Here is a 24,353-nt window from a genome sequence, read left to right as displayed (position 1 = left end):
CCAAATAAGTAAAATACTTAGTTATAAATCTAAGAAAATCTACCATTCAGGACATAGGCATGAGCAAGGACTTCATGTCTAAAACACCAAAAGCAATGGCAACAAAAGCCAAAATTGACAAATGGGATCTCATTAAACTAAAGAGCTTCTGCACAGCAAAAGAAACTACCATCAGACTGAACAGGCAACCTACAGAATGGGAGAAAATTTTCGCAACCTACTCATCTGACAAAGGGCTAATATCCAGAATCTACAATGAACTCAAACAAATTTACAAGAAAAAAACAAACAACCCCATCAAAAAGTGGGCAAAAGAAATGAACAGACACTTCTCAAAAGAAGACATTTATGCAGCCAAAAAACACATGAAAAAATGCTCGTCATCACTGGCCGTCAGAGAAATGCAAATCAAAACCACAATGAGATACCATCTCACACCAGTTAGAATGGCCATCATTAAGAAGTCAGGAAACAACAGGTGCTGGAGAGGATGTGGAGAAATAGGAACACTTTTACACTGTTGGTGGGACTGTAAACTAGTTCAACCATTGTGGAAGTCAGTGTGGTGATTCCTCAGGGATCTAGAACTAGAAATACCATTTGACCTAGCCATCCCATTACTGGGTATATACCCAAAGGACTATAAATCATGCTGCTATAAAGACACATGCACACGTATGTTTATTGCGGCACTATTCACAATAGCAAAGACTTGGAACCAACCCAAATGTCCAACAACGATAGACTGGATTAAGAAAATGTGGCACATATACACCATGGAATACTATGCAGCCATAAAAAATGATGAGTTCATGTCCTTTGTAGGGACATGGATGAAACTGGAAACCATCATTCTCAGTAAACTATCACAAGGACAAAAAACCAAACACCGCATGTTCTCACTCATAGGTGGGAATTGAACAATGAGAACTCATGGACACAGGAGGGGGAACATCACACACCGGGGACTGTTGTGGGGTGGGGGGAGGGGGGAGGGACAGCATTAGGAGATATACCTAATGCTAAATGACGAGTTAATGGGTGCAGCAAACCAACATGGCACATGGATACATATGTAACAAAGCTGCACATTGTGCACATGTACCCTAAAACCTAAAGTATAATAATAATAAAAAAAAGAAAATCTAAGAAAACCAGAGCTACATAAGAAAAACTACAAAACTCTGATGAACAAAATAAAGAACTAAATAAATGAAGAGATAGTCCGTATTCATGGCTACAAAGACTCAATATTGTCATTATATCAGTTTTTCCCAACTTGATCTATAGATTCAACACAATCCCAAACAAAATCCCACCAAGTTATTTTGTAGATAACAACAAACTGATTCTAGAGTTTATATGGAGAGGTAAAAGACCCGGAATAGCCAACACAATATCGAAGGAAAAGAACGAAGTTGGAGAACTGACACTACCCGACTTCAAGACTTACTATCAAGCTACAGTAATCAAAACAGTGTGGTATTAGTAAAAGAATAGTCGAATAGACCAATTAAAGGGAATAGAGAACCCAGAAATAGACCCACATAAATATAGTCAACTGATCTTTGACAAAGGAGCAAAGGCAATGCAATGGAGCAAAGACAGTCTTTTCAACAAGTGGTACAGGAAAAATTGGACATTCCTTGTAAAAAAAATAATAAATCTTGATGCAGATCTTACATCCTTCATGAAAATTAACTTAAAATGGATCATGGTACTAGGTAAAGTGCAAAACTAAAAACTTCTAGAGGATAACATAAAAGAAAACCTAGATGACCTTAGGTATGGCAATGACTTTTTAACTATGTCGAACACCAAAGTCATCATTAATGAAAGAAATAACTGATAGCTGTACTTCCTTAAAATTAAAAACTTCTGCTCTGCAAAATATAATATCAAAAGACTTAGAAGAAAAGCCACAGTGTGGTAGAAAATATTTGCAAAAGATACATCCAATAAAGTGCTGTTGTCCAAAAAATCCAAAGAACACTTAATACTCAACAATAAGAAAATAAACACCCCAATTAAAAAATAGGCCAAAGGCACTGGCATTCACCTCACCAAAGAAGATATACAGATGGCAAATAAGCATATGAAAAGTATGTTCCACATCATATGTCATCAGAGGAATTCAAATTAAAACAATGAGATACAACTACAAATCTATTAAAATGACCAAAATCTAGAATATTAACACCACCAAATGCTGGCAAGGGTGTGGAACATCAGGAACTCTCATTCATTGTTGGTGGAAATGTGAAATGGTACAACCACTTTGGAAAAGAGTTTGGCAGTTTCTTACAAAACTAAACATACTCTTACCATAAGATTCAGAAATCAATCATGTACCTTCATAGTTACCCAAAGGAGTTGAAAACATGTCCACACAAAAATCTACACCTGGATGATTGTAGTAACTTAATATATAATTTTCAAAACTTTCAGCATTGGCAAGGTTGTGAAGAAATGAGCACTCATTTCAGGAAATCCAAATCGTACGAAGCTTTTGAAGGATAATTTCATAAGCATCTATTAAAATATAAAATATGCATTTTCCTTGACCCAGCAACTAAATTTCTGGCAATCTATTTTAATCTAAGGTGATTAGTAGAGTAACCAAGATGTCCTGCTGCCAGTGAATGGATAAATAAAATGTAGTACATGCAGACAATGGAATATTATTCAGTGATAAAAAGAAATGAACTATCAAGTCATGAAAATACAGGGAGGAAAGCTAAATGCATATTATTAGGTGAAAGAAAGCAATCTGAAAAGGCTGTACACCGTGTGATTTCAACTATATCACATCTGGAAAAGGCAAAACTATGAAAACAGTAAAAAGACCAGTGATTGCCAGGGACTGGGGATAGGGAGAGGGATGAATAGGTGGAGCACGGAGGATTTGGGGGCAGTGAAAATGCCCCGTATGATACTATAGTGATGGGTACATGACATTATACACTTATCCGAACCCATAGAATGTACAACACCAAGAGTGAACCCTAATGTAAACTATGGACTCAGGGTGATCATGTGTCAGTGCAGGTTTATCAATGATAACAAATGTAACACTTTGGTGGGGAATGTTGATAAAAAGGGAGGCTATGCATGTGTCGGGATAGGGGATAAATGGAAAACTTCGCTGTGAACCTAAAACTCCTGTTAAAAAAAAGTCTTAAAAATAGATTATAGATGGGTGAAAGAACTAAATGATAAAAAGTGAAGCATGATAAATATCCATCAAGAGGAATAAAAGAAGTTTGGAAGGCTGTCTTAAATAAGTTTCAAATGCTTAACTGTAAACATTTAAATTCCTGATCATAAAAGGCTGTGTTAACAAAGTTAGAAAATAAGCAACAGATTGGGAGAAAAACATTTGCAATGCATGCAGTAACAGGAAGATTCGGAGCCAGAATACATATGAAGAATTCCTACAAATCAAACCACTCATAAAAATGGTTGGGGCAAGAAAGACAAACAAGGCACAAAAACAGAAATACAAGTACACAGATGCTTAAGTTCTAGTAATTAGAGAAATATAACAAGATACACATTTTCAGTCACACTAACAAAATTAGAAGATTTGATATTATTCAGCATTGGCAAGGTTGTGAAGAAATGGGCACTCATTTCAGGAAATCCAAATTGTACGAAGCTTTTGAAGGATAATTTCATAGCATCTATTAAAATATAAAATATGCCTTTTCCTTGACCCAGCAACTGAACTTCTGGCAATCTACTTTAATCTAAGGTGGTTAGTACACATAACAAAGAGTCATATGTAAGGATGGTTAATGCAGGATTGCTCCTAATGGTAACAAAATGGAAATATCTTAAATTTCCATTAATAGGAAGATTGTAAAATAAACTGTGGTGTAATCCATGCACTGGATATGCAGCAATTTCTAAAAATTAGAGAAATCTTTTTACACCAGTAGTTTTCAACTGGGAGCAGTTTTGCCCACCAGTGGACATTTGGCAATGAGTATCTGGAGACATTTTTGGTTGGCACAACTGGCAGAGGGATGAGTGCTACTGGCATCTAGTGAATGGAGGCCAGGCATGCTGCTAACTAAACACCTTACAATGCACAGGACAGCACCCTCCCCCAAAAAATTAGCCCCAAATGTCAATCATGCCAAGGCTGAGAAACTTTGCCTTATGCTAACATAGAAAGAACTTGCAGTCGTCACATTAAGTGAAACAAAGCCAGCCAAACAACAGTACATATAGTACTACCCTGTATCAGAAAAACAAAATGAAAATTTTCAAACCTGCACATTATATTTATGTATGAATATTATTTTTTATCAGAAAGAATAGATACTAAAATATTAATCTCTGGGACAAAGAAAGAGTGACTATAAAGTCAGAAAGAGTGAATATAAAGTCAGAAAGACAATGATGTTATATTTTTCTGGATAGTTTGAAATCTCCCCACCAATCACATATTAAAGTACTTTTGTGTAATTAAAAGAAGAAAATTTAAAATGTAAGAGCCTATATCCCATTCATTCTAGGAGAACTGAATTAAGTTCTCACTTTCTCCCCTGAGCTTTGAAACCTCTGATGTAACCATTCCCTATTCTTGTGTCTCATGATCTGAAAAGCAGGGATGGTATTAACATTTATTTTAGTAATGGTTATAATTTAAAAGTACCGAAATTCTTTAGAATGCCATTGCCATTATGGGCCGAATTGTGTCCCCGCCGTAAGTCCGTATGTTGCAGTCTCAACTCCCAGTACCTCAGAATGTAACCATATTTGGAGATGAAGTTTCTAAAGAGGTGATTAAGTTTAAATGAGGCTGTTAGGGTGGGGCCCTAATCCAATACGACTTGTATCTTCCTAAGAAGTCAGACACCAGGGATGAGTGCCCACAGAAGGCCATGCACACAGTAACAAGGGGTTCCTCTGCAAGCCAAGAAGAGAAGCTTCGAAAGAAACCAAACCTACCCCCACCTTGATCTTGGACTTCCAGACTCCAGAGCTCTGAGAAAATAAATGTCTGTTGTTTTGGCCATCCAGTCTGTGGGGTTTGGTATGGCAGCCCTAGCAAACTAACATAGTTGCTATGTAAGAATATAGTAAAAATAAAATCATTGGTGCCTATTCTATTCTTTCCATGAGGGGTTAAACACAAGAAGCAAAAAAGTCACTGAGCTAGTTCATTTCTCAACTGAGGAGATGAATAGAGTTAGTGAAAACAAATCCATACTTCTAGATGACAACTGTCTTGCATTCCTGTTGCTGACACTCTGAAGTTATTGACTACGATTTTTGTGACAGATCCTCCTAGCATGCTCTCTGTGGCTTCTCTTCTCTCTACCAATTACCTGCTAACACAGCCACTGGCTGTGCATCTGCACTTGCAGGCATCAAAGGAGCTGATGTCACAGCATACAACAAACCCTGGAGAGCTGGGACTGAGATGTGTGTTTGACTAAAGATTACAGGGAATTGATCACCTTTATCTTTTTTCCCCCTTTATATTTCCCATAGATAAATGGCTCCTTCTTCACAGGGAAAAATAAGAGGAAAACTGCAGTGGAGAGGAGAGACTACAAAGACCTATAGATCAGGGTCAAGAAGAGTAATAGAAATACCCAAGTTTAAAGGGAAAGCCAAATGCCATTGGAACTCTGAAAGGCAACCCCTCAAATCACCCTTGCCAACCTGGAGTGACTATGTTGAAATGAAACAGCTCATGACAGGCTTAGACAGAGAGAAGGCCTAAGACAGTACCTTGAGTTCTGCAGATCCTCAGTGTGGCATGCAAGTAACCCCTCAGTATCCTCCATCCCCGAGGGAATAGCTGAGGTTGCAGGATTGTGAGTTGGCCTGGCAGATGAGCACAGATAGAGAAGCGATGCTGAGAATGTGAGCAGAATGGCCGACTGTCAAGCTGGGGCTAAATGAGAGTCACAGCCAAACCTCAGGGATCCAGAGCATCAGCGAAAGCAGAGGTGGAGAGGGAAGACATCATCAGGAACAGTCCAGCAATTTAGAGCCCACTGCATTACTCGCACGGGGCACCAGATACGTCAGCGATAAAGGCAGCGAGACCAAGGTCTCTCCCCACAAACAAGCAGGACAGGACACATTGGTGGTGAGGACTCAGTGGACTCGAGCCTGTTCCAGCGTCCAGGCTTCTAGTTCCCACCCACCACTGTGACAACACTTAAGTCTCCTCCTGCACCTACCTGCCACCCGGGGAAGGAAGAGAGGGAGGGCAGGGATATCACTTGTATGAAAAGAAATAGCTCTGAAAGGGAGTTTGAACTTTGAACAGCTTGAATATTTATCTAAAGAGGCTGTTTTCACCAGTACAGACTTAATTATCTTTAATTGTCAAGTTTAAGTTTTTACCTCATTAGCACAAGAGTTCACAATGCAAGATAAAATCAGTTACAGAAAAATTTCAAAGCTCCTTTTATTCCCCACATGAGTTATGCTGTACATTTCTACTCTTCCTTCTTACATTTTAGAATTTTGTTTTATAAATAAATCATAAAGATAAAGGGCCCTCTAGCAATCTACTAGAAAGACCACTTTCTAGAACAATGATGCATGCCGCTCTCTGGCAGCAAGCACTCAGGTAAGGTGTGTGTGACCAGCATAGCTCTAAGATGGAGGATGGCTGGTGTGTGCAAGAAGCAGAGCCATCCCCAGCACAGTGTGAGGGAGGAGGGACTATGGCCGGACACGGACACAGAAGAAAAGACTTGGATATTCACATTCCAAGTAGAGCCCTTGAACCCTAGCTTCTATTAGTTTCGAGGGGGTTTTGGTTTTTTGGTGATTTTGTTTGTTTGTTTGTTTTGCTGCTCGATCAAGAGAAGTACAGAATGTATAAAAAGAGGACACATGAAAAGTTTTCATCCTTGCTTATTAAAATAACTATATATCTTTAATGCACCCTTCACTATTCTAAGGGTAACAGCATACTGCTTGATTTGCAAGCTCTTGATTTCCATTTGAATATATCATTATGGCTATAAGTAGATGCAGATGCTTAAGTTAATTTTATTGTTAATGCCTCAAGGCATTTTTAGGAAAAGTGCACAAAGCTTTTAAAAATCCAATAAATTATATAGAATCTTAATTTACTTCCTGTTATACCTTCAACTGAGGAAGGACATAAAGTGCTCATGAATTTAGATCTTGCTTTTATCACCAATTGAATAAGTATTTGACTTACTGAAATGGACAAAACACACTCTTGGAATGTTATTTATGTGCTAACAATCCCTCATTAGTTGGATAAAGAATTATATCTTGACTAAAATGGATAAGAAGCTTATAAACTGTCCTATTAATCTACAAATAATGATAACTTATAGGCATATATTATGTCAAGCTCTTCTCAACAGAAATGCAAGTTTGTCTGGAATCATTCTATAAAAACCTCTATTACTCCCTCTACCCTCTAGCCACGGAATCTTGACTGCAATTGTCAGCACATATTCCAACTCAGTTACTCTTGTGTAATAACCTCTGAGAGGCGTGGGGATTAAATAAGTATTCTATAAAGATAAATGAAGATAAATAATGATTCTATAATCTATCATATGATTAAATATACATGATAGATTATAGAATAATAATTGCATACAGCTTAAAATTCAATTTATTCACTTGTAATTCAAATGAGACTGGCCTTACTGGGCTTCCCTCATCTCCTCCCAAATGTGCCTTGAAGTCAGACCTGATACTGACATAGGAGCTAGAAAGAAATTATTTAGGAAGTTAGTGAGGGTAAGAGAGTCCTTGGTAAGGTTTCCTTTTAATAAAAAGCAGCCCCCAAATCATTTCTTTTCTAACAAAAAGCTGCCTGAAAAATCAAGTTGCAAGCACAGATAAGCAAGTGAAAAGCTTGCCATAGGTAAATGCTGGCAGCTGTGCCAATAGGAAAAGGCTACCTGGGGGCTAGGCATGTTCAGTATAGCAGCTCCATCTTCCCTTTTGTCAACCACATGTACAGTAAGGAACAGACAACATGGCGCTGGCCAGGTAGAAAACCCATCTGCATAATAAAAGATTAGGGTGGGGTGACCAGCTTCTTCGCACACTATGTAAATGCCACACCTGGTCCAACCAATGTAAATCAGACACCGCCTCCTCAAGCTCATCTATAAAACCCCATTTATTTGACCACAAAACCAGAAGACCCACTCGGGAACCCCTCTCTCTCTCTGCAGGAGAGAGAGTTATCCTCTTTTCTTTTTTTCACCTATTACACCTCCACTTTTTTTTTTTTTTTTTGAGTTGAAATCTCACTCTTGTGCCCCAGGCTGGAGTGCAATGGCGCAATCTTGGCTCACTGCAACCTTCACCTCTCAGGTTCAAGCGATTCTCCTGCCTCAGCCTCCTAAGTAGCTGGGATTACAAGAGCCTGCTACCACCCTGCCACCCCGGCTAATTTTTGTATTTTTAGTACAGACGGGGTTTCACCATGTTGGCCAGGTTGGTCTCGAACTCCTGACCTAGGTATTCTGCACGCCTCAGCCTCCCAAAGTGCTGGGATTACAGGCGTGAGCCACCGAGCCCGGCCAAACCTCCACTCTTAAACTCACTTCCTGTGTGTCCGCGTCCTTGATTTCCCTGCCAGGAGACAACAAACCTCAGGTATTTACCCCAGACAAGGATGCAGCTTCAATATGTCCTATCTAAACACACACACACACACACACACACCCCACTCCAAAAATAGAAGTCACTTTGGCTGAAGTGTCTATGTGGAAATGACAAAGAGAGTTCTAACTACCCAGCAAGACATCAGAAATGCCCTGCTTTAAACTGCTCTTCCTTTGCCCTAATTTCCTCTCCCACTTCAGTTGCTTAAAACTCTTCTCCACATTGTAGCCAACTCACTGCTACCGGAACTACCTTCCTCAACCTCTCAATCCACTTTCATTAAATTAAGCAATGTAGTAGATCCTTAACTTCCCCAGTTTGCATCCTCACTCACCATCCACCTCAGCAAATACAAGTACGCCTTCAGGGTCCACCCTTCTTAGAATGCAAGAGGAGATTTTGAACAACAAATGCTTTGTTGCAGATATGGAAACTTGACCTTCACTCACCCTCACACTCACCCTCCTCTGCTAACCTATAGAACAATCAAAAATTAGGGGCAAAGGAAGAGCCGTTTATTGGTATTAGTTGATTAGCACCCAGCTCTTCCCTCCTGGGGAATTAGGGAAGCCAAGGACATGATCTAGCACTACTCTGTTTGGCCTCAGATTTGGTTAGTCATCTAATTTTTTTCATCTGCAAACCTTGTCTGCATTCGACACCAATGACATTGTCCACAAACATCTATTGTAATGATCACTTCTCTTTTTTTTTCAAGGCAAAGATGCCATAGCATTTTATTACTGTTACAAAAGTCAACCAATGATATTTTCATTGAAATATATGCACTGAATGATGCTTCAACATATGAGGCAAAGAGGGATGTCTTTGGAGAAGGCACTTAAGGTAGAACATTAGAAAATCTTACTGGTTGGCTAAAACAAAAATGAGCTCTTTCAACCTGGCTGGAGGCCTGTTAGGGCTGTTCCTTCTCACTGTGGCCTGATTAAAAACCAGTGGCATTAAGAAAACATCACACTCCCAAGTCTGGAGGTGGCCCGGTGGGGTGGTGCTGCTCTCAAAAGCCCTGTGTCCCTAAACACATCCATTCTCACAGGATCAGTTTCCCCAAGTGCTGGTTCCAGAAATAGGCCCAGGGCTGGCAGAAATCATTCAGGAAGCTTCTTGAAGGACCTCTCCTTATGTCTCAGTCTGACTTTCAGCTTGTCCCAGCTACTGTAAGCAGCTTTGGCTTCCTAAGGTCACTAGCAACTTCTACTTTTGCTAATATCCTTAGTATTCCATGGCACTGGTTGTGACCATCTGTTAGACTAGTGGCCCCCCAATTAACTGCACCTCCACTTCACACCCTTTTCTTGAATCTGGGCTGGGCTTGTGACTTGTTTAATAGGTAGAGGGCATACTCCAGCTCTCCTCTATGTAGAAAAATCATCAGCATCGTCATCATCAATAGAGGGCAGTAGAAGGGACGCTGCAACAATTCTGGACTTAAGTCTTCAGAAGGCGTGGCCTCCTCTGCTTTTGAGCTCTTGAGAGCTCCGAACTGCATGTGAGAGGTCTAGTTATCCTGCCAGCCAGGCCACTGAAAGAGACTACACAGAGAAGGAGAGACTCACGACTGCGGGCCGAGAGAAAACCCCAGCCAACCCAGTCTCTCCGCCGACCTGCTGACCACATTGAGTGGCCACCTGCAGGCTGGCAGAAGAACAGCCCAGCTGAGCCCTGCTCAGATTGAAGAACAGTTGGGGGTGGGATTGTTTTAAGCCACTAAACTTTTGGGGTAAGTTTGTGAGCAACATTTGACAACCAAAAACACTGGTCATTCAAAGATGCCTTTTTTCTAAGTACAAGACAATTACTCAAATGCAAAGAAAATATGGCAAACATTTTCCCACCACAACCTTCTCAGTCAACAGCCAAACTGTAATTGGTCATTGGCTGAAAAAAAAAAAAAAAAAAAAAAAGCCACACCTCTTATCTTAATTCATAAATATCCATGATTCTTTTTCTATGACTCTTTAATGCCAATGCAAAGGTAGACCAGTAAGCTTCTGGCAGTCTCAGGCACTGGCTTAATTCTCATTTAGCCAAAAATAGAAGCCATCAAAATGAATTATCCACTACTGGATACATGATGGTAAATGAGATTGTTCTCACTTTTCTAGGATGTTGTTACTTAATTTTCCCAAATCATCTTCTTATCTTCTCCCACAATGAAAAAAAAATTAAACTGGTTAAGGTTATAAAAAGAAAAAAAAGCCTATAACTAGAATTTGAATCCCCATAATCTGCAAAATACAGCGCACAATTTAACTGCTTCCTCAATTTAAAACAAAATTCTACAAAATATAACGTTGTCTACATTGTAGAGATGATTTCTTCTTATCTGAGGAAATGAGTAATTGGGAAGCAGGTATTGTTGAGTTAAAATACAGTGGTTTTTAAATGATTTCAAATTTTGCTTATCAAAAGGTAGTCAACCACAATGCAAGCCTTCCAAATCCAAATTCTGTCTTCACATAAACTTTATTGCGTCTGCTCTTGATCTTTTTAGGGAGAGGGTGAAAGTCCACATCTATTTCTGTGCTGAAGTTTTGGCAGGTTTTCTCATCTTAAATGTTTCTGCTGTTGCATCAGGCCCACGTTTTCATAGACTCTAGCACTCTCTTCTCTCATTTCTGCACAGGGTGGCATTGGAGTATAAGGCAGGAGGGGGCTCTGATCTCCACTCATCTGGTCCACTAGAGAATACTTAATATTTGTATATTCGTGCCCTTTCCTCTTGCTTTTCTGCTCAGTCCTGCGCTGTAGTGTTTCAACATGATGCTGGACCGCCATATAGATAAATCGGTACTGTGCTTCTGTCTGGACCATCTCTGACCTCTGAGACCGCACCATCTGGATGGTTTTGGGAACGTCAATTTCGCAGTCAACACCTTTCTCTCTGATGTCAATAAGAATATCAATCACAATGAACGTCCCTGTCTGGCCAATGCCAGCACTGCACTGCACCACGACCAGCCCTGCATCCATGATGCTCTCCTGCTTATGGTACACCTCGTCCAGGAAGCGCAGCATGCCCTTGGGGTCGCTGGGCACTCCGTGGTATAGCCAGGTCTGAAAGTGGTATTGCCAGACCGTTCTCTCCATATTCCCTTGTCCAACCTTTGAAAGTTTAAGTTCTCTTAGCTTATAGTCATGAGCGGCGCTTTCTTTGACATTCCTAACATGCATGATGCTGTATTCTTTTAGAGCATACTCATCAGGCCAGTATTTGACACATTTACTCTTTCCTCTCTCCACTTCTTTCGTTGTCATGACAATCACCTGGGAGTTTTCTTGGAACGCCATCTGCCAAAAGTCGTTCATCGTGTTTTGCAGGCATCCTTGTATGGCAATGTAACTCTTTTTGGGCTTTGAATTGTTGCACTTGGTTTCAAATTCAGGCACGATGATATTTGCATTGATGTAATCCGAAATAGCCTCACTGGGATAACCATTGTGTAGGACAACCCTATGATCAAAGGGCAGGATGTTTTTATTTATTTTTTATTTATTTATTTTTTTTTTTTGAGACGGAGTCTCGCTCTGTCGCCCAGGCTGGAGTGCAGTGGTGATCTTGGCTCACTGCAACCTCTGACTCCCGGGTTCATGCCATTCTCCTGCCTCAGCCTCCCTACTAGCTGGGATTACAGAGGTGTGCCACCACGCCTGGCTAATTTTTGTATTTTTAGTAGAGATGGGGTTTCACCGTGTTGGCCAGGATGGTCTTGATCTCCTGACCTTGTGATCCGCCTGCCTTGGCCTCCCAAAGTGCTGGGATTACAAGGCGTGAGCTACCGCACCCAGCCTTTATATCTACTTTTGTTTTTGTCTTCTTGCCTTCGACCCTCTTTTTGGCTATAGAGAAGTTTGCACTCCTGTTGTTGCAGTGTCTCAAATTCTTCCCAAAAGCCTTGTTTGAGTTTTATCTGTGGTCTCAGCTAATTTGCTTAGTTCTTGAACTCTGCTTTCTATTTCAGCAGCATTTGTACAAGTCGTGTTAAGGGGCTGCTTGAGTTGTAGTACTGTACCCAATGTTTCCACCATAGGATTCTTCTTATAATATTCCACAAGATCTGTCAAAGCATCAAACCGTTCTCCTCCACCAACATCGTATTTCAGTTCCTGACAGCAAATCATGACATGAGTCACTTTAGACTTGCCGTCATTGATCTCCCCTTTGTCATCACCGGTGCACACGGAGAGAACAAAATCTCCAGGGTGGCTCTGGCTCTCTCGTACAAGAAAGCTACCATGCTTTCTTTTTTCAGTTAATAATTTCTCTGCTTCTTTCCCAGAGAGGTGTCCATGAAACCACCTTTCAGAGGTAGGATCTGCACAGTTCAGAGGATATTTAAGCTCAATAACAACTCCATTCTTCTCTTTTAATTGCCCATGATGTTCCATGTCATACTGGACCAACTCAGCCAAAGTGGCAAACTTCTCCCCTCTATACAGGTCACAGCAATCACCAGTGTTCGGAATCTTGGTGTGGGTGACAGCTCCATTTCTTCTAACAGAAAGTGTGAAGTCTCCAGGGTTACTTTTACTAGGCCTTGCCAAAAAACTGCCATCAACTCCTCTTGTCCACAGTAGGTTTTCTGCCTCCACACCAGTGATATTTGGGTGAAACCATTTCCGTGATGTCATGTTCCTCCTGCCCTGTGGCTCCGCGATGGTCCTGCTCCTTGCTCAGGGTCTGCTGGGCTCAGTTGCATCAGGCTGGCCCAAGAGAGGCCTGCTCAGGACTGGACGTGGGGCAGAGCCAGCTGGCCATGCACAGACCCCACTCCAGGCCTGGGGATCCTGGAGACTGTGCAGCCACCCCCCGGCCCAGCTAGCTCCTCCTCCACCCCCCAATGATCACTTCTTTATATCCATGTTTTCAGTACAATTCACAAATAATATTTGTTCTCTTTTTACAAATGGCAAGATTCATAATTTCAACATAGTCTTTCCCAACTGCATTTCTGTGGCAGTTGTTTTCTTCCAAAACATCCTAGGAAATCTTAGCTGCAAATGCTTATTACCTAGGAAAGTTTCTCTCAGCTATGTGTTATCTCCATTGTGAGCCTGTGTTTTTCTTTTCTGCTGTATTACATCCCATATCCACCACAATCTGTGTCAGTGGAAAGATTTTTATTCCACTATTGCTTTGGTAGAATTATCAGGTTGCATTCATACAGAACAAAAAATATCTTCTCTCCTTGAACAGTTAAAATCTCTATCAAATATTCCATTTACTAAGATTAAATAATCAACAGAAGTAATTACCTAGGAGTTTTCCCTTTAGCTATTTCATTCACTTTTTCCTGGGATACTGAGGCCATGGAAACAACCAATATTTTTGTGGTGAAAAACAGGGAAGGCTCCTTCTAGCAGTCCAAATCAATCATCTCAAATATCTAGGGTTTCCTCAATTTGCCACAATGCAAAGATACACACAAAAGGACCTAAATCGTACATGTAAATATTGACATTTATCACCCCAAATATAAAATAACTGATAGAGCTCTTAGCCTAATTACCTTCTAGTTATTGACCTAAAGCTAATAGGCAGTGGTCAGAAATTCTCAAACCTGAGTATTTTGCTGGAATTTTAGAGGAACTAACAGTTTAAGATGAATTCTTTTAATTTTGAAAGTTATCAATTTATGCCAAGAGTCACAATAGCTGTGGATGTCCAAACTCCTGGACCCATACTCTCAGGCACTCTTTAAAGCTGAACACTCTTGATGTGGTTTGGCTGTGTCCCCACCCAAATCTCATCTTGAACTGTAGCTCCCATAATTCCCATGTGTTGTGGGAGGGACCTGGTAGGAGATAATTAAATCATGGAGGTGGTTCCTCCATACTGTTCTTGTGGTAGTGAATAAGCCTCACAAGATCTGATGGTTTTATAAGGGGTTTCTGCTTTCACTTGGCTCTCATTCCCTCTTGCCTGCCGCCATATAAGACGTGCCTTTCACCTTCCACCGTGATTATGAAGCCTCCCCAGCCATGTGGAACTGTGAGTCTGTTAAACCTCTTTTTTCTTAATTAATTACCCAATCTCAGGTATGTCTTTATTAGCTGCATGAAAATGGACTAATACAACTTTACCCCTTAGTACCGAAACAAAACACACTACCAGTCAGAGGCCCATTTGATTTTTCTGTTATTTAACCCTGTCCTAGAGATAGCTTAAATTAGTTATGTCTCTGAATAACACTCCATTTCTACAACCCATACCCCCATGTTTTCTCACTGTCCAGTCTTTCATGATCTTCAATCATTAAACATTTATATTTTCTTTTTACAAAGTACTTGAAGTTTTATATGACTATCAAAATCTGTCTCTGTTTGTTTGTACTGCTATAACAAAATACTGAGATTGGGTAATTTATAAATAATAAAAATTTATCTCTCATAGTTGGATGCTGGGAAGTCCAAGATCAACATGCAGGTAGATTCAGTGTCTGGTGAGAGCTGTGCTCTTGCCTCCAAGATGGTGCCTGCATGTTACTGCATCTTCACATGGCAAAAGGTGGGAGGGCAAAAGGGATGAATGCTGTGTACTTACAGGGCAGAAGAGATAGAAAAAGGCCAGGCAGCTTTCTGAAGTCTCCTTTATAATGGCATTAATCCCATTCATGAGGACAGAGCCCTCCTGGCCTAATTATAATAGCTCCCAAAGCCCTCACCTCTTAACACAATCACCTTGGGGTTTAAGTTCCAACATATGAATTTTGGAGGAACATATATATTTAAACCATAGCAGAGTCAAATGAATTGTTTTTTTAATTTACGTGCTTTTGAAATGCCTTTGAATATCATTTACAAACATGGCTCAAATAGGAGATACTCTAACAGACACTGAAGAATTTCAGTAGTTTCTGATTTGGCTACTTTTAGCTCTTAAATTATCAAGCCATACAGTTTTTCCTATCGAAGAGTTTTCCTGTCAAAACAGTGTGATTCTAACTCACCCAGAATAAAGTCCTTAAGTATTAAAGGATCATTCGATTTACATAAATACAAATATGTGCTTAAGCAGAATACAGTAGCATAAAATGCGCAGCTTGTGGTGAAGTTTGAGGCTGATTTGTGGCATGAACACAGTTCTTTGTCCCAAATCTTTTCTGTTAATGTCAATGTCAATGTCAGTTTTGACTATAGAAGGGTCATTAAAGTGTACTGTATCAGCTAGTTTTGATGGGTAGACATGTCAGAACAGTAGTAACATATTCTACTCATCTGCCCAGCAGCTCTTTTCCTCAGAAGTCTTAAAGAGAGCAGGTTCATGAATAAAAATATATTCCAAAACTTTAGTTTCCTTTCCCAAGGGGCTAACACACCTGGCCCAAAGAAGACTCAGAATTCTAACCATGTAGATTTGTATATATTCAAGTTTGTACAGCTAAGCACAAGCCTGTTTGGAGCTTGAAGAAATCAAATAGTAAATATTTCCTGAATTGCTTTTATTGTTTTATGTTTCTATTAAGAATTGGCACTTAGATTAGTTAATAACATATGCTAATTTTTGTCCAGTCTGATCACACTAGCATTAATGAAACTGTAAGTCAAGGTATTTTCAGGCTGTAGAACACATTGTTTCAGTCTGTCTTCAGGTCATTTATGCATAAGATGGCAGGTGCAATCACAGCAAACAGTCTACAATGGAAAAGAAGAACAGGAACTTGTTTTTCCTTAACCGGAAAAATCTCTTTTCTCATTTCTTCAGCTTACATAAAAATATTTTATTTCTATTTTCATAACATGTATTGCTTAATTATAAAAGCAATATCATCATCCAAGATTTAGAAAAATACAGAGGAAATATTTTTTAAAGGAAGAAATATGATCTACGGTCCCACTACTGAAATAACCAAGGTCTTTGAAGCCAGACAGACCTGCGTTGAAATTCTGACTCTGTCTCTCATGCAGTAGATGTGTGACTTTAAGGAAATTACAGTCTTCTCTCTGTTTTATTTTCCTCACATGCAAAAACAAATTGCCACCAATTTTTTTTGGTGAAAAACAAGCCTGATTCTTCTATGTATTAAAACCAGTTATTCTTCATTTGTATGTCTCAGCAACATAATGTAATATAATAATTCTTAGGAGAAAATGGACTCCCTAGTGCAAACCCTTATGCAACATCACTCTTTAACCCTTCAAATGTCAGTGTGGTTGATGGGAGGAGGGCAATAAATGGGGAAGACTGGCAAAAGAAGATCCTAGAAACCTTAGGCTCCAAACATTTCAGGTTCTTCTGTCCTTCGGGAGAGGATGTCCTCTTTGAAGTACCTAGTGGAAAATCACCATGACTGGAGCTCAAGTTCCATCAAAGAGACCGTTCCTTTTAGCTGGGGTAAAGCAGTTTATTTTATGGGAGCTCTAATGTGTTAAGAGACAGGTGCTCTATCCAAGGCTACAGAGGGAGCAAACCACTGTTAGGAATTTTAATGTCTAAATCTACTTGTCTGGTTTCCACTTCAAGAGATAGTCTCAACCGCAGCAATTACTGCATCACCTCTGAAAAAACACACTCTTAAAGTCTATTGCACTCATTACATTTGCATGTTTAATTTCTTCCAATAAACAACTGACATGGCTTCAAAGTGTTTGTCTCTGATTTTCAACTTCAAAATGATCTGAAAGTATTCACCCAGCAAATCAGTTTCTGACAGTGTGATTTTCTGGCTTGCCCAGAACAATCTCATTGTGCTCCTGTGAGTATTAAATGTGATAAAGCCCTTAAAGTGCTTAGCCAAGAGCCTAGAGTAAAGTGGGAACTGAATACACAGTAAGAACTCAATCTGTATTAGGTAGGAAGTGTCTGTACTTTAACATATTGTCTTATGCACACTCGTCTAGTTACAAACAAAAATTCTAGTGTATATGCAATTGGTTGGTACATTGAATATACAGGTTGGTTTTCTGGGGGTTTGCCATGGTGTTTTACTTTATTTTTACATTAGGGAAAATGGCATAGCCTTTTAAAACATCTTTTAAAACATTTTTAAAGTCTACCTAATAATCCATAAATGGAAAGGTAACAGTTTTTTAAGTGTCTTTATTATTTGAAGACTTGGGTAGTTTGGGATTTTTTATATAAACAAAACTATGGTGAACATTTATTTTAAGAGTAATCTTTATCTGCAAATTTATTGCTCTATCTCTGATTATTTTCTTTCAATTTCTACGTTAGTATATTTAACTTGCAAGATTTTCTAAAAACCAAACAATGCTGAAGAAAAACAAAATGCAAATGGATGTAACCTATTCTTTGAAAGACTATATAACTTGTTTTCTATCAACTCATTAAATTTCCAACTGAAAAATAACTATCTCAAAATTAATTTCATTTCATGGGATAAAAGACATGTTCAATTTAATAAGATGTTTGTTCAAGAAAGAAGATGACTTTATATGCCACTAATTTAAATTAGAATAAACTTTATGTAACAAAACATTGCAACTGGTATTTCTGTCTGGCATCCCAGAGGATGAGATATTTTGTCAATTTATTTGGAGAAAGGGTCAGGTCAAAGTAGCATTTCTCTTAAGACTGAATATTTAGTTTCTTATGCATTTATGGTATTATGCTAGCTGACAGATTAAAAACCAAGCTTATAAAGTCCACAGTTGCAAGCCTGTATCAGCAAGCAGGCTCTAGAATCTATCCATAACTGTGCTTCTCACCCATAGATCCTCCTGCTGATCTCCATCCAGATACAACAGAAATTTGTGATCCTATCTCCTATGTGACATCTCAGCCACAGCCCCAGTCTAAAAAGAGAAGGAAAAGACTAATTTGCAGGAATTGCTTAGAAGAAAATGTTTTAAAAGCTTGTCAGAATTTAAATTATGTATTCTTTGAATAATGCCAAAGTCCATAACGCAACTATAAAAATAACCATTTATCCAGAAAAAAATTTATGTCATATGAACCTAAAGAATACTAATTTAATTTAAATGTTCGTGAATACAGGATAAAGATGATAATGCTGATGTAGCTGTTTGTCAGTTTGTGCTAAAATACAGTTACAGTAAGAAAATAACTAAATATAATCTCTGTGAAAAATGGTTCATTGTCTTCCAAGCTCTGTGAAGACAAAGGCACCTCTACTAATTTCAAAGAGGTTTTAGATTTGGTCATAAATTAGTATGAACAGAATTTTCTATTTCATTACATTATGTTTGGTAATGTGCCAAAATAATCTAGATTGAGAGATTTCATTATAAATCAGGACATGACACCAAAAATAGAAATAGCTCACTCAAATATACATACATTAAAATATATCAATTTTCCACCAAATATTTATTCAGAACCTACTATGTGTGCCTAACAATATGCTTGATATTAAGGTTCCAGGGAGCTTAAATATATTGTAACAGTAAATTATTTCACTATTAATATCATAAATTTGAGCATTGTAGCTTGCAGTGATACATCTGTCTAATTGGATCAGTTTTAGATTAATAGCTTTCAGATAACTTTATTTTTATGTGTGTTTTAAAAATTTTTATTTAACTGACAAATAATAATTGTACATATTCATGGGATAAAAAGCGATATCTTGATACACACAAGGTACAGTGATCAGAAGACTTAAATAAGCATTCTTCAGTAATTTACTAGGAAACTTAATTCAGATTATGGCCTTAATGACTGAAGTTATGTTTTAGAACATCTAATCTCAGCACCTTTGTCCACCTGATGAAACTTCCAACTATTTCAAGTCTTTGACCATGATTACAGTCAAGGAGAATTTCAAGGGGATAAATGTAAAACAAAACAAAAGGGGACTTTTGATACCATTTTTTAAAATGAACTTATCAGAAGCAATCTGTAATTTATGAAGGCAGTGGCTAAGTTTATTTAGAGAATACAAAGCAGATTAAGCAAAATTTTCCTTTTTGCCAAAATCAGGATTTTCCATTACCTGGCTTATAGTCACACATCATCAGAGTGTGGTACAGTACACAGAATATAGCAAAGAAGAAAACAAAGATGTGGCCCTTACTCTGAAGAAGTTTTCAGTCTATCAAGACAGATGAAGTTGTAGAAACGGCACAAGCTTGGAAAAGTAACCAAAGAAGGGTCATTCAACTTTAAAGAATGGATAATATTCGCAGAGGCAAAAAGAGAAAGCTGAGAACAACCAGGTAAGGGAAATAGCATGGAAGTATTTTAGGATGATGATGAACAAGGCAAGTTCAGGGAGGCTGAGGGGACAATCTGACTTGATAGGGATGTGAGGGGTGAGGACCAGGAGGGGGCAGATTCGTCAAGAGATTCCTTCATTCTGGAAGGAAAAGAGGCAGAAGGGAGTAAATGAGAATTTATAGCATGTTTGAATATATATGTGTGGGTGTAGATATATGGATGGGTAATCTGAACTTGAGGCTCCCACTCCACAGACTATCACATGAATAATGATATCCTCAATGGTATCTCAAAGCACAATATTCAAGCTCGTACTGCCATGCAATATTTTTTCCATAAAATTTGTTGAGCCACCTGAATGTTTATTAAATACTGACATGGACAAGCTTATAACCAAACCAAACAAGTCCAGTATCTTTCTTCCAGACAGCCCGCCCCATACTACCATTCTGTAATATCCCAGAATCCTAGTATCTAAGACCAACAGTCTGTGCCTCGTATCTCTGGAGACAGAATTCAGATGCCTTACTTAAAGCTAGAAGGTGTCACAGTCCCTATCAGAAACCTGTTCATCCTATTGAGGGGCTGTCCACTGTCAGTACTACCAAAAGTTGAAGTATCAGTTCACAACTGAAATCTGGACTTACCAATAATGTCATCTTTTCATCACTCTGCCGCTCATCCCATCAAAAACCTCCAACATGCAGTCAGGAGACCACCCCTCTGCCTCTATCCCAGAACTATACCCAAACAAGGGTGTCAAAGTTGCACCAGAGTTTTTAGAGTCTACTTAAATAGCTTCTTCTCAGGCTTCAAGCCTACCAGTTACTTGCCTGGGTTGGGGCAGATTTTATTGACTGTCAATTTATAAACTTCAACCCACCTTACACCTCTGACCACTGGATGAGGTACACGGCAATCCCACTCCTCAACTGTTATTTTTAACTACATCGTAACTTCAGAAGATTTGTTGACTTCCCTGAAACCAGGAATTGCCCACAATCCCATGTCTACTCTGGCAGTATCAACAATATTTAATTTCAGAGATAAGAGGTTGCAGATTTGATTTTTCCTCTCCACTTCTTCATAGCCACCAAAGGGACCTGAGCTCCTCGTGGAAAGTTACCCATTCTTTTCCACGTGCCCTTCAGTACCACATCTCAACAATTTCATTTTTAAAAACTAAATTCCACTGGGCGTGGTGACTCACGCCTGTAATCCCAGCACTTTGGGAGGCCGAGGCAGGCGGATCACGAGGTCAGGAGATCAAGACCATCCTGGCTAACATGGTGAAACCCCATCTCTACGAAAAATTTTAAAAAAAATTAGCTGGTCGTGGTGGTGGGTGCAGGAGAATTGCTTGAACCCGGGAGGCAGAGGTTGCAGTGGGCCAAGACCGCGCCACTGCACTCCAGCCTGGGTGACAGTGCGAGACTCCATCTCAAAAAATAATAATAATAATTTAATTAAATTCCACATTCCCAGATACTTGTCATAGATTAGGAAGAGATCATTTCAATTGGTACCTAGAAAGGAATAGAAAAGAGAGACAGGCACAGAGACAATTGAAGTCTTAGAATGTTATTACACTGGTTCTCTTCTATCATGTTAACTGTGTTTCAACAAGTAGGTTTAAGGCTAAATGCAGCTAATTTAGTGATTATAAAAATAATCTCCAATTGGCTGGAGCAATAACATGGTGAATAAAAACATTTGTTGTAGCTTCATTAAAAACTGGCATTTATCTCTCAAGTTTTTCCAAATGGTGTTTGAATAGAAATGATATATTTTTAAGTAATTTATTCCTCAAGTTTAATATGTAGATTTTTATGATGATAAAGCATTATAAAATGTTAAGTAGTTATTTGCTAATCTTCTCAGGGCTGTCACGTGAATAATGATATCCTCAATGGCATTTCAAGCACAATATTCAAGCTCCTACTGTCATTCAATAATGTCACTTCTCAGGCTGTGACAAATATGATGCAAATATGTTTTCCAAGATTAAAACAAAAGAATGCAATTGAAAGAGTGTAGGAAAACTGGCATGTCTTCATGTCTTAAACAGAATCATAATACTGTCTGCTCAATATCCAAAATAAAGATAAAAATGGAAATTTAGAATGGTACACTAAGATATTCAACACAAGTTGAATGTAACAGCCTACAAGTCACCAAGACTTTACCAATTCTATGACATCTAAACATCTAAGCTTAATATCAAAATAGCAAGTGACTTAATACTCAGAAAAGAACAGGAACATTTAGGACACTTTAGTCCCTTCAGTACAAACTGAATACAGCTGTGGATAAAGAGTCTCAATTGTTTCCAGTTTCTGAGAACACATTAGGCCACTTAATATAACATCCTGGTGTATTGTTTGCTTTTTTTGTTAGCCAAACAAGATAGACTGATTGACTGAGTCACTCACAGGTATTCATTCCTTCAACAAATATTTATTAAAGGATTATCATGTCAGACACCAGGCTAGAGGATTTTCCCACATCACTTAATTGAAATTCAACAAGTATTCTGTTATAATGAGGATTAAATGAGTTAATATTTGTACAGTGTTTAAAACAGTGTGCGGCACATAGTAAGTGCTATATGAATGTTTGTTAAATAAATTATGTTGAAGAGTTGGTTGTAATATGATCTTTGTACAAGATTTTGGTTGTTCTATTTCTTGTCTCTTGAAAGTTTCTTTTTTTTTTTTTTTTTTTTTTTGGGATGAAGTCTCACTCTGTTGCCCAGGCTGGAGTGCAGTGGCACAATCTCGGCTCACTGCAAGCTCCGCCTCCCAGGTTCACGCAATTCTCCTGCCTCAGCCTCCTGAGTAGCTGGGACCACAGGCGCCCGCCACCACGCCCGGCTAATTTTTTTTTTTTTTTTGTATTTTTAGTAGAGACGGGGTTTCACTGTGTTAACCAGGATGGTCTCGATCTCCTGACCTCGTGATCCACCTGCGTCGGCCCCCCAAAGTGCTGGGATTACAGGCGTGAGCCATCACGCCCTGCCAAAGGTTTCTATAGGCATAAAAGAACAGCAGGGTCCTAAGATACCAGCCAGGAAGCTAGGCACAGTAAACAACTAAGTCAATATATGCCCATATAAAAATCACCTGATGGTAAATTTCTCTGGAAAAATTCTATAGGACTGACATAATAGGTTTTATATAATCTTGAAAACTTTTTATTTTTTTTGAGACAGAGTCTAGTTCTGTCATCCAGGCTGGAATGCAGTAGTACAATCTTGGCTCACTGCAACCTCCACCTCCTGGGTTCAAGCAATTCTGGTGCCTCAGACTCCCAAGTAGCTGGGATTACAGGCGCACACTACCATGCCCGGCTAATTTTTTGTATTTTAGTAGAGACTGGGTTTCACCATTTTGCCCAGGCTGGTCTTGAACTCCTGAGCTCAGACAATCCACCCACCTCGGCCTCCCAAAGTGCTAGAATTACAGGCATGAGCCACCCTGCCTGGCCTAAAACATTTATTTAGCATGTACTTATGAAGCAGTATACACCAGGTTCTATTCTAACTGCTTTACATATAATAACTCATCTAATTCTCAGGCTAACTCTATGATACTACCATTACTCCACTTTATGGATGAGGAAACTGAGGCACACAGAGGCTCAGTAACTTGCCAAAGTCATATAGATAATAAGTGGTAGGGCCTACATTCCTACCCAAGTACCCAAGTAGTCTGGCTCCGGAGCTCAAGTTTGTAAACACTAAGTGAACATGTCGGCATATGAAGGGGTCAGCATTTGTAAGAACCCTCACAGCCTCTGTCTCCCTGAGTAAGCATTGTTCTGTGTGCATCAACTTACCTGTCGTGTAACTCCATGATCACAGATTTTACTTTACGAAAAGAGATGGTCAAAGGACACTTTTGAAATATTCCTAAACCATACGAAAAGTCTAAAAGGAAAACGGAGGTGACAGATTATAGTTCAGGACTTAAATCAGTCTCAAATTTGACATGATCGTAATTAATCACTTTTGTGTTCACACGTATTTTGCAAGAAGACTTAGAATCCATCATGTATTGACAAAGAATGAAGTAAGCGTACCTAGACCCTCTTCAATTGAATAGAGGACATTCCAACTCCTTTGCCCTGGCCCCTGCCCACTGCCCTAAATTAATTCACTATAAATAAGGACATCTAAGCAAACTATAGATCACAAGGATTAGTAACTACCAACAAACATGAAACACTACTTTTCCATACTAGAGAAATTGCAACAATTGTGGTAGAATAGCTTTGAAAGTTGTATTGAATTTAGAAATCTGGCTTTAGGAAGTACAGCAGAGGAAGCTAACTTTTCTGAAATAGCCAACAATGAAGAAACACTTTAAATGGTATTGAATGCTCCCCAGTTTCCTGAAGACCAAATAGATATTTCAGCAATTTATCAAGAACAATTAATGCTAGAAAACTGCCAATAATTCCTCTGTCTCAGAAAGAATGACCCATCTCTGCATTCTCGCCTTCCAAGAGCATGGCAGAGTTTGTTTCTCAGTTCTTCCCACAATTCAACTCT

At 39.0% G+C, this 24,353-nt stretch overlaps 2 protein-coding genes across 2 annotated transcripts in view; both read right to left on the bottom strand.

Annotated features, from left to right (window-relative positions):
- Nucleotides 1-11,006: 11,006 nt before the first annotated feature.
- Nucleotides 11,007-13,293, bottom strand: LOC116466981 (tyrosine-protein phosphatase non-receptor type 11-like). The gene is given in 3 exon segments (XM_032150252.2): nt 11,007-12,143; nt 12,458-12,569; nt 12,571-13,293. Coding segments are annotated over 3 exon segments (1,770 nt in total). The 3' UTR covers nt 11,007-11,208.
- A 2,793-nt stretch (nt 13,294-16,086) lies between these two features.
- LOC116466985 (uncharacterized) overlaps nt 16,087-24,353 on the bottom strand; it is a 262,684-nt gene continuing 254,417 nt past the window's right edge. The window contains exons 7-8 of the mRNA XM_058437551.1: nt 23,639-23,729; nt 16,087-16,296 (exon numbers count right to left, since the gene is read on the bottom strand). Coding sequence (XP_058293534.1) covers nt 16,239-16,296; nt 23,639-23,729 — 149 coding nt within the window. The 3' untranslated portion in view covers nt 16,087-16,238. The remainder of the gene's footprint in view (nt 16,297-23,638; nt 23,730-24,353) is intronic.

The sequence above is a fragment of the Hylobates moloch genome, unplaced genomic scaffold, assembly GCF_009828535.3.
Source record: "Hylobates moloch isolate HMO894 unplaced genomic scaffold, HMol_V3 SCAFFOLD_4, whole genome shotgun sequence".
NCBI classification, from domain to species: Eukaryota; Metazoa; Chordata; class Mammalia; order Primates; family Hylobatidae; genus Hylobates; species Hylobates moloch.
This window is presented reverse-complemented; position numbering and strand designations above follow the sequence as displayed.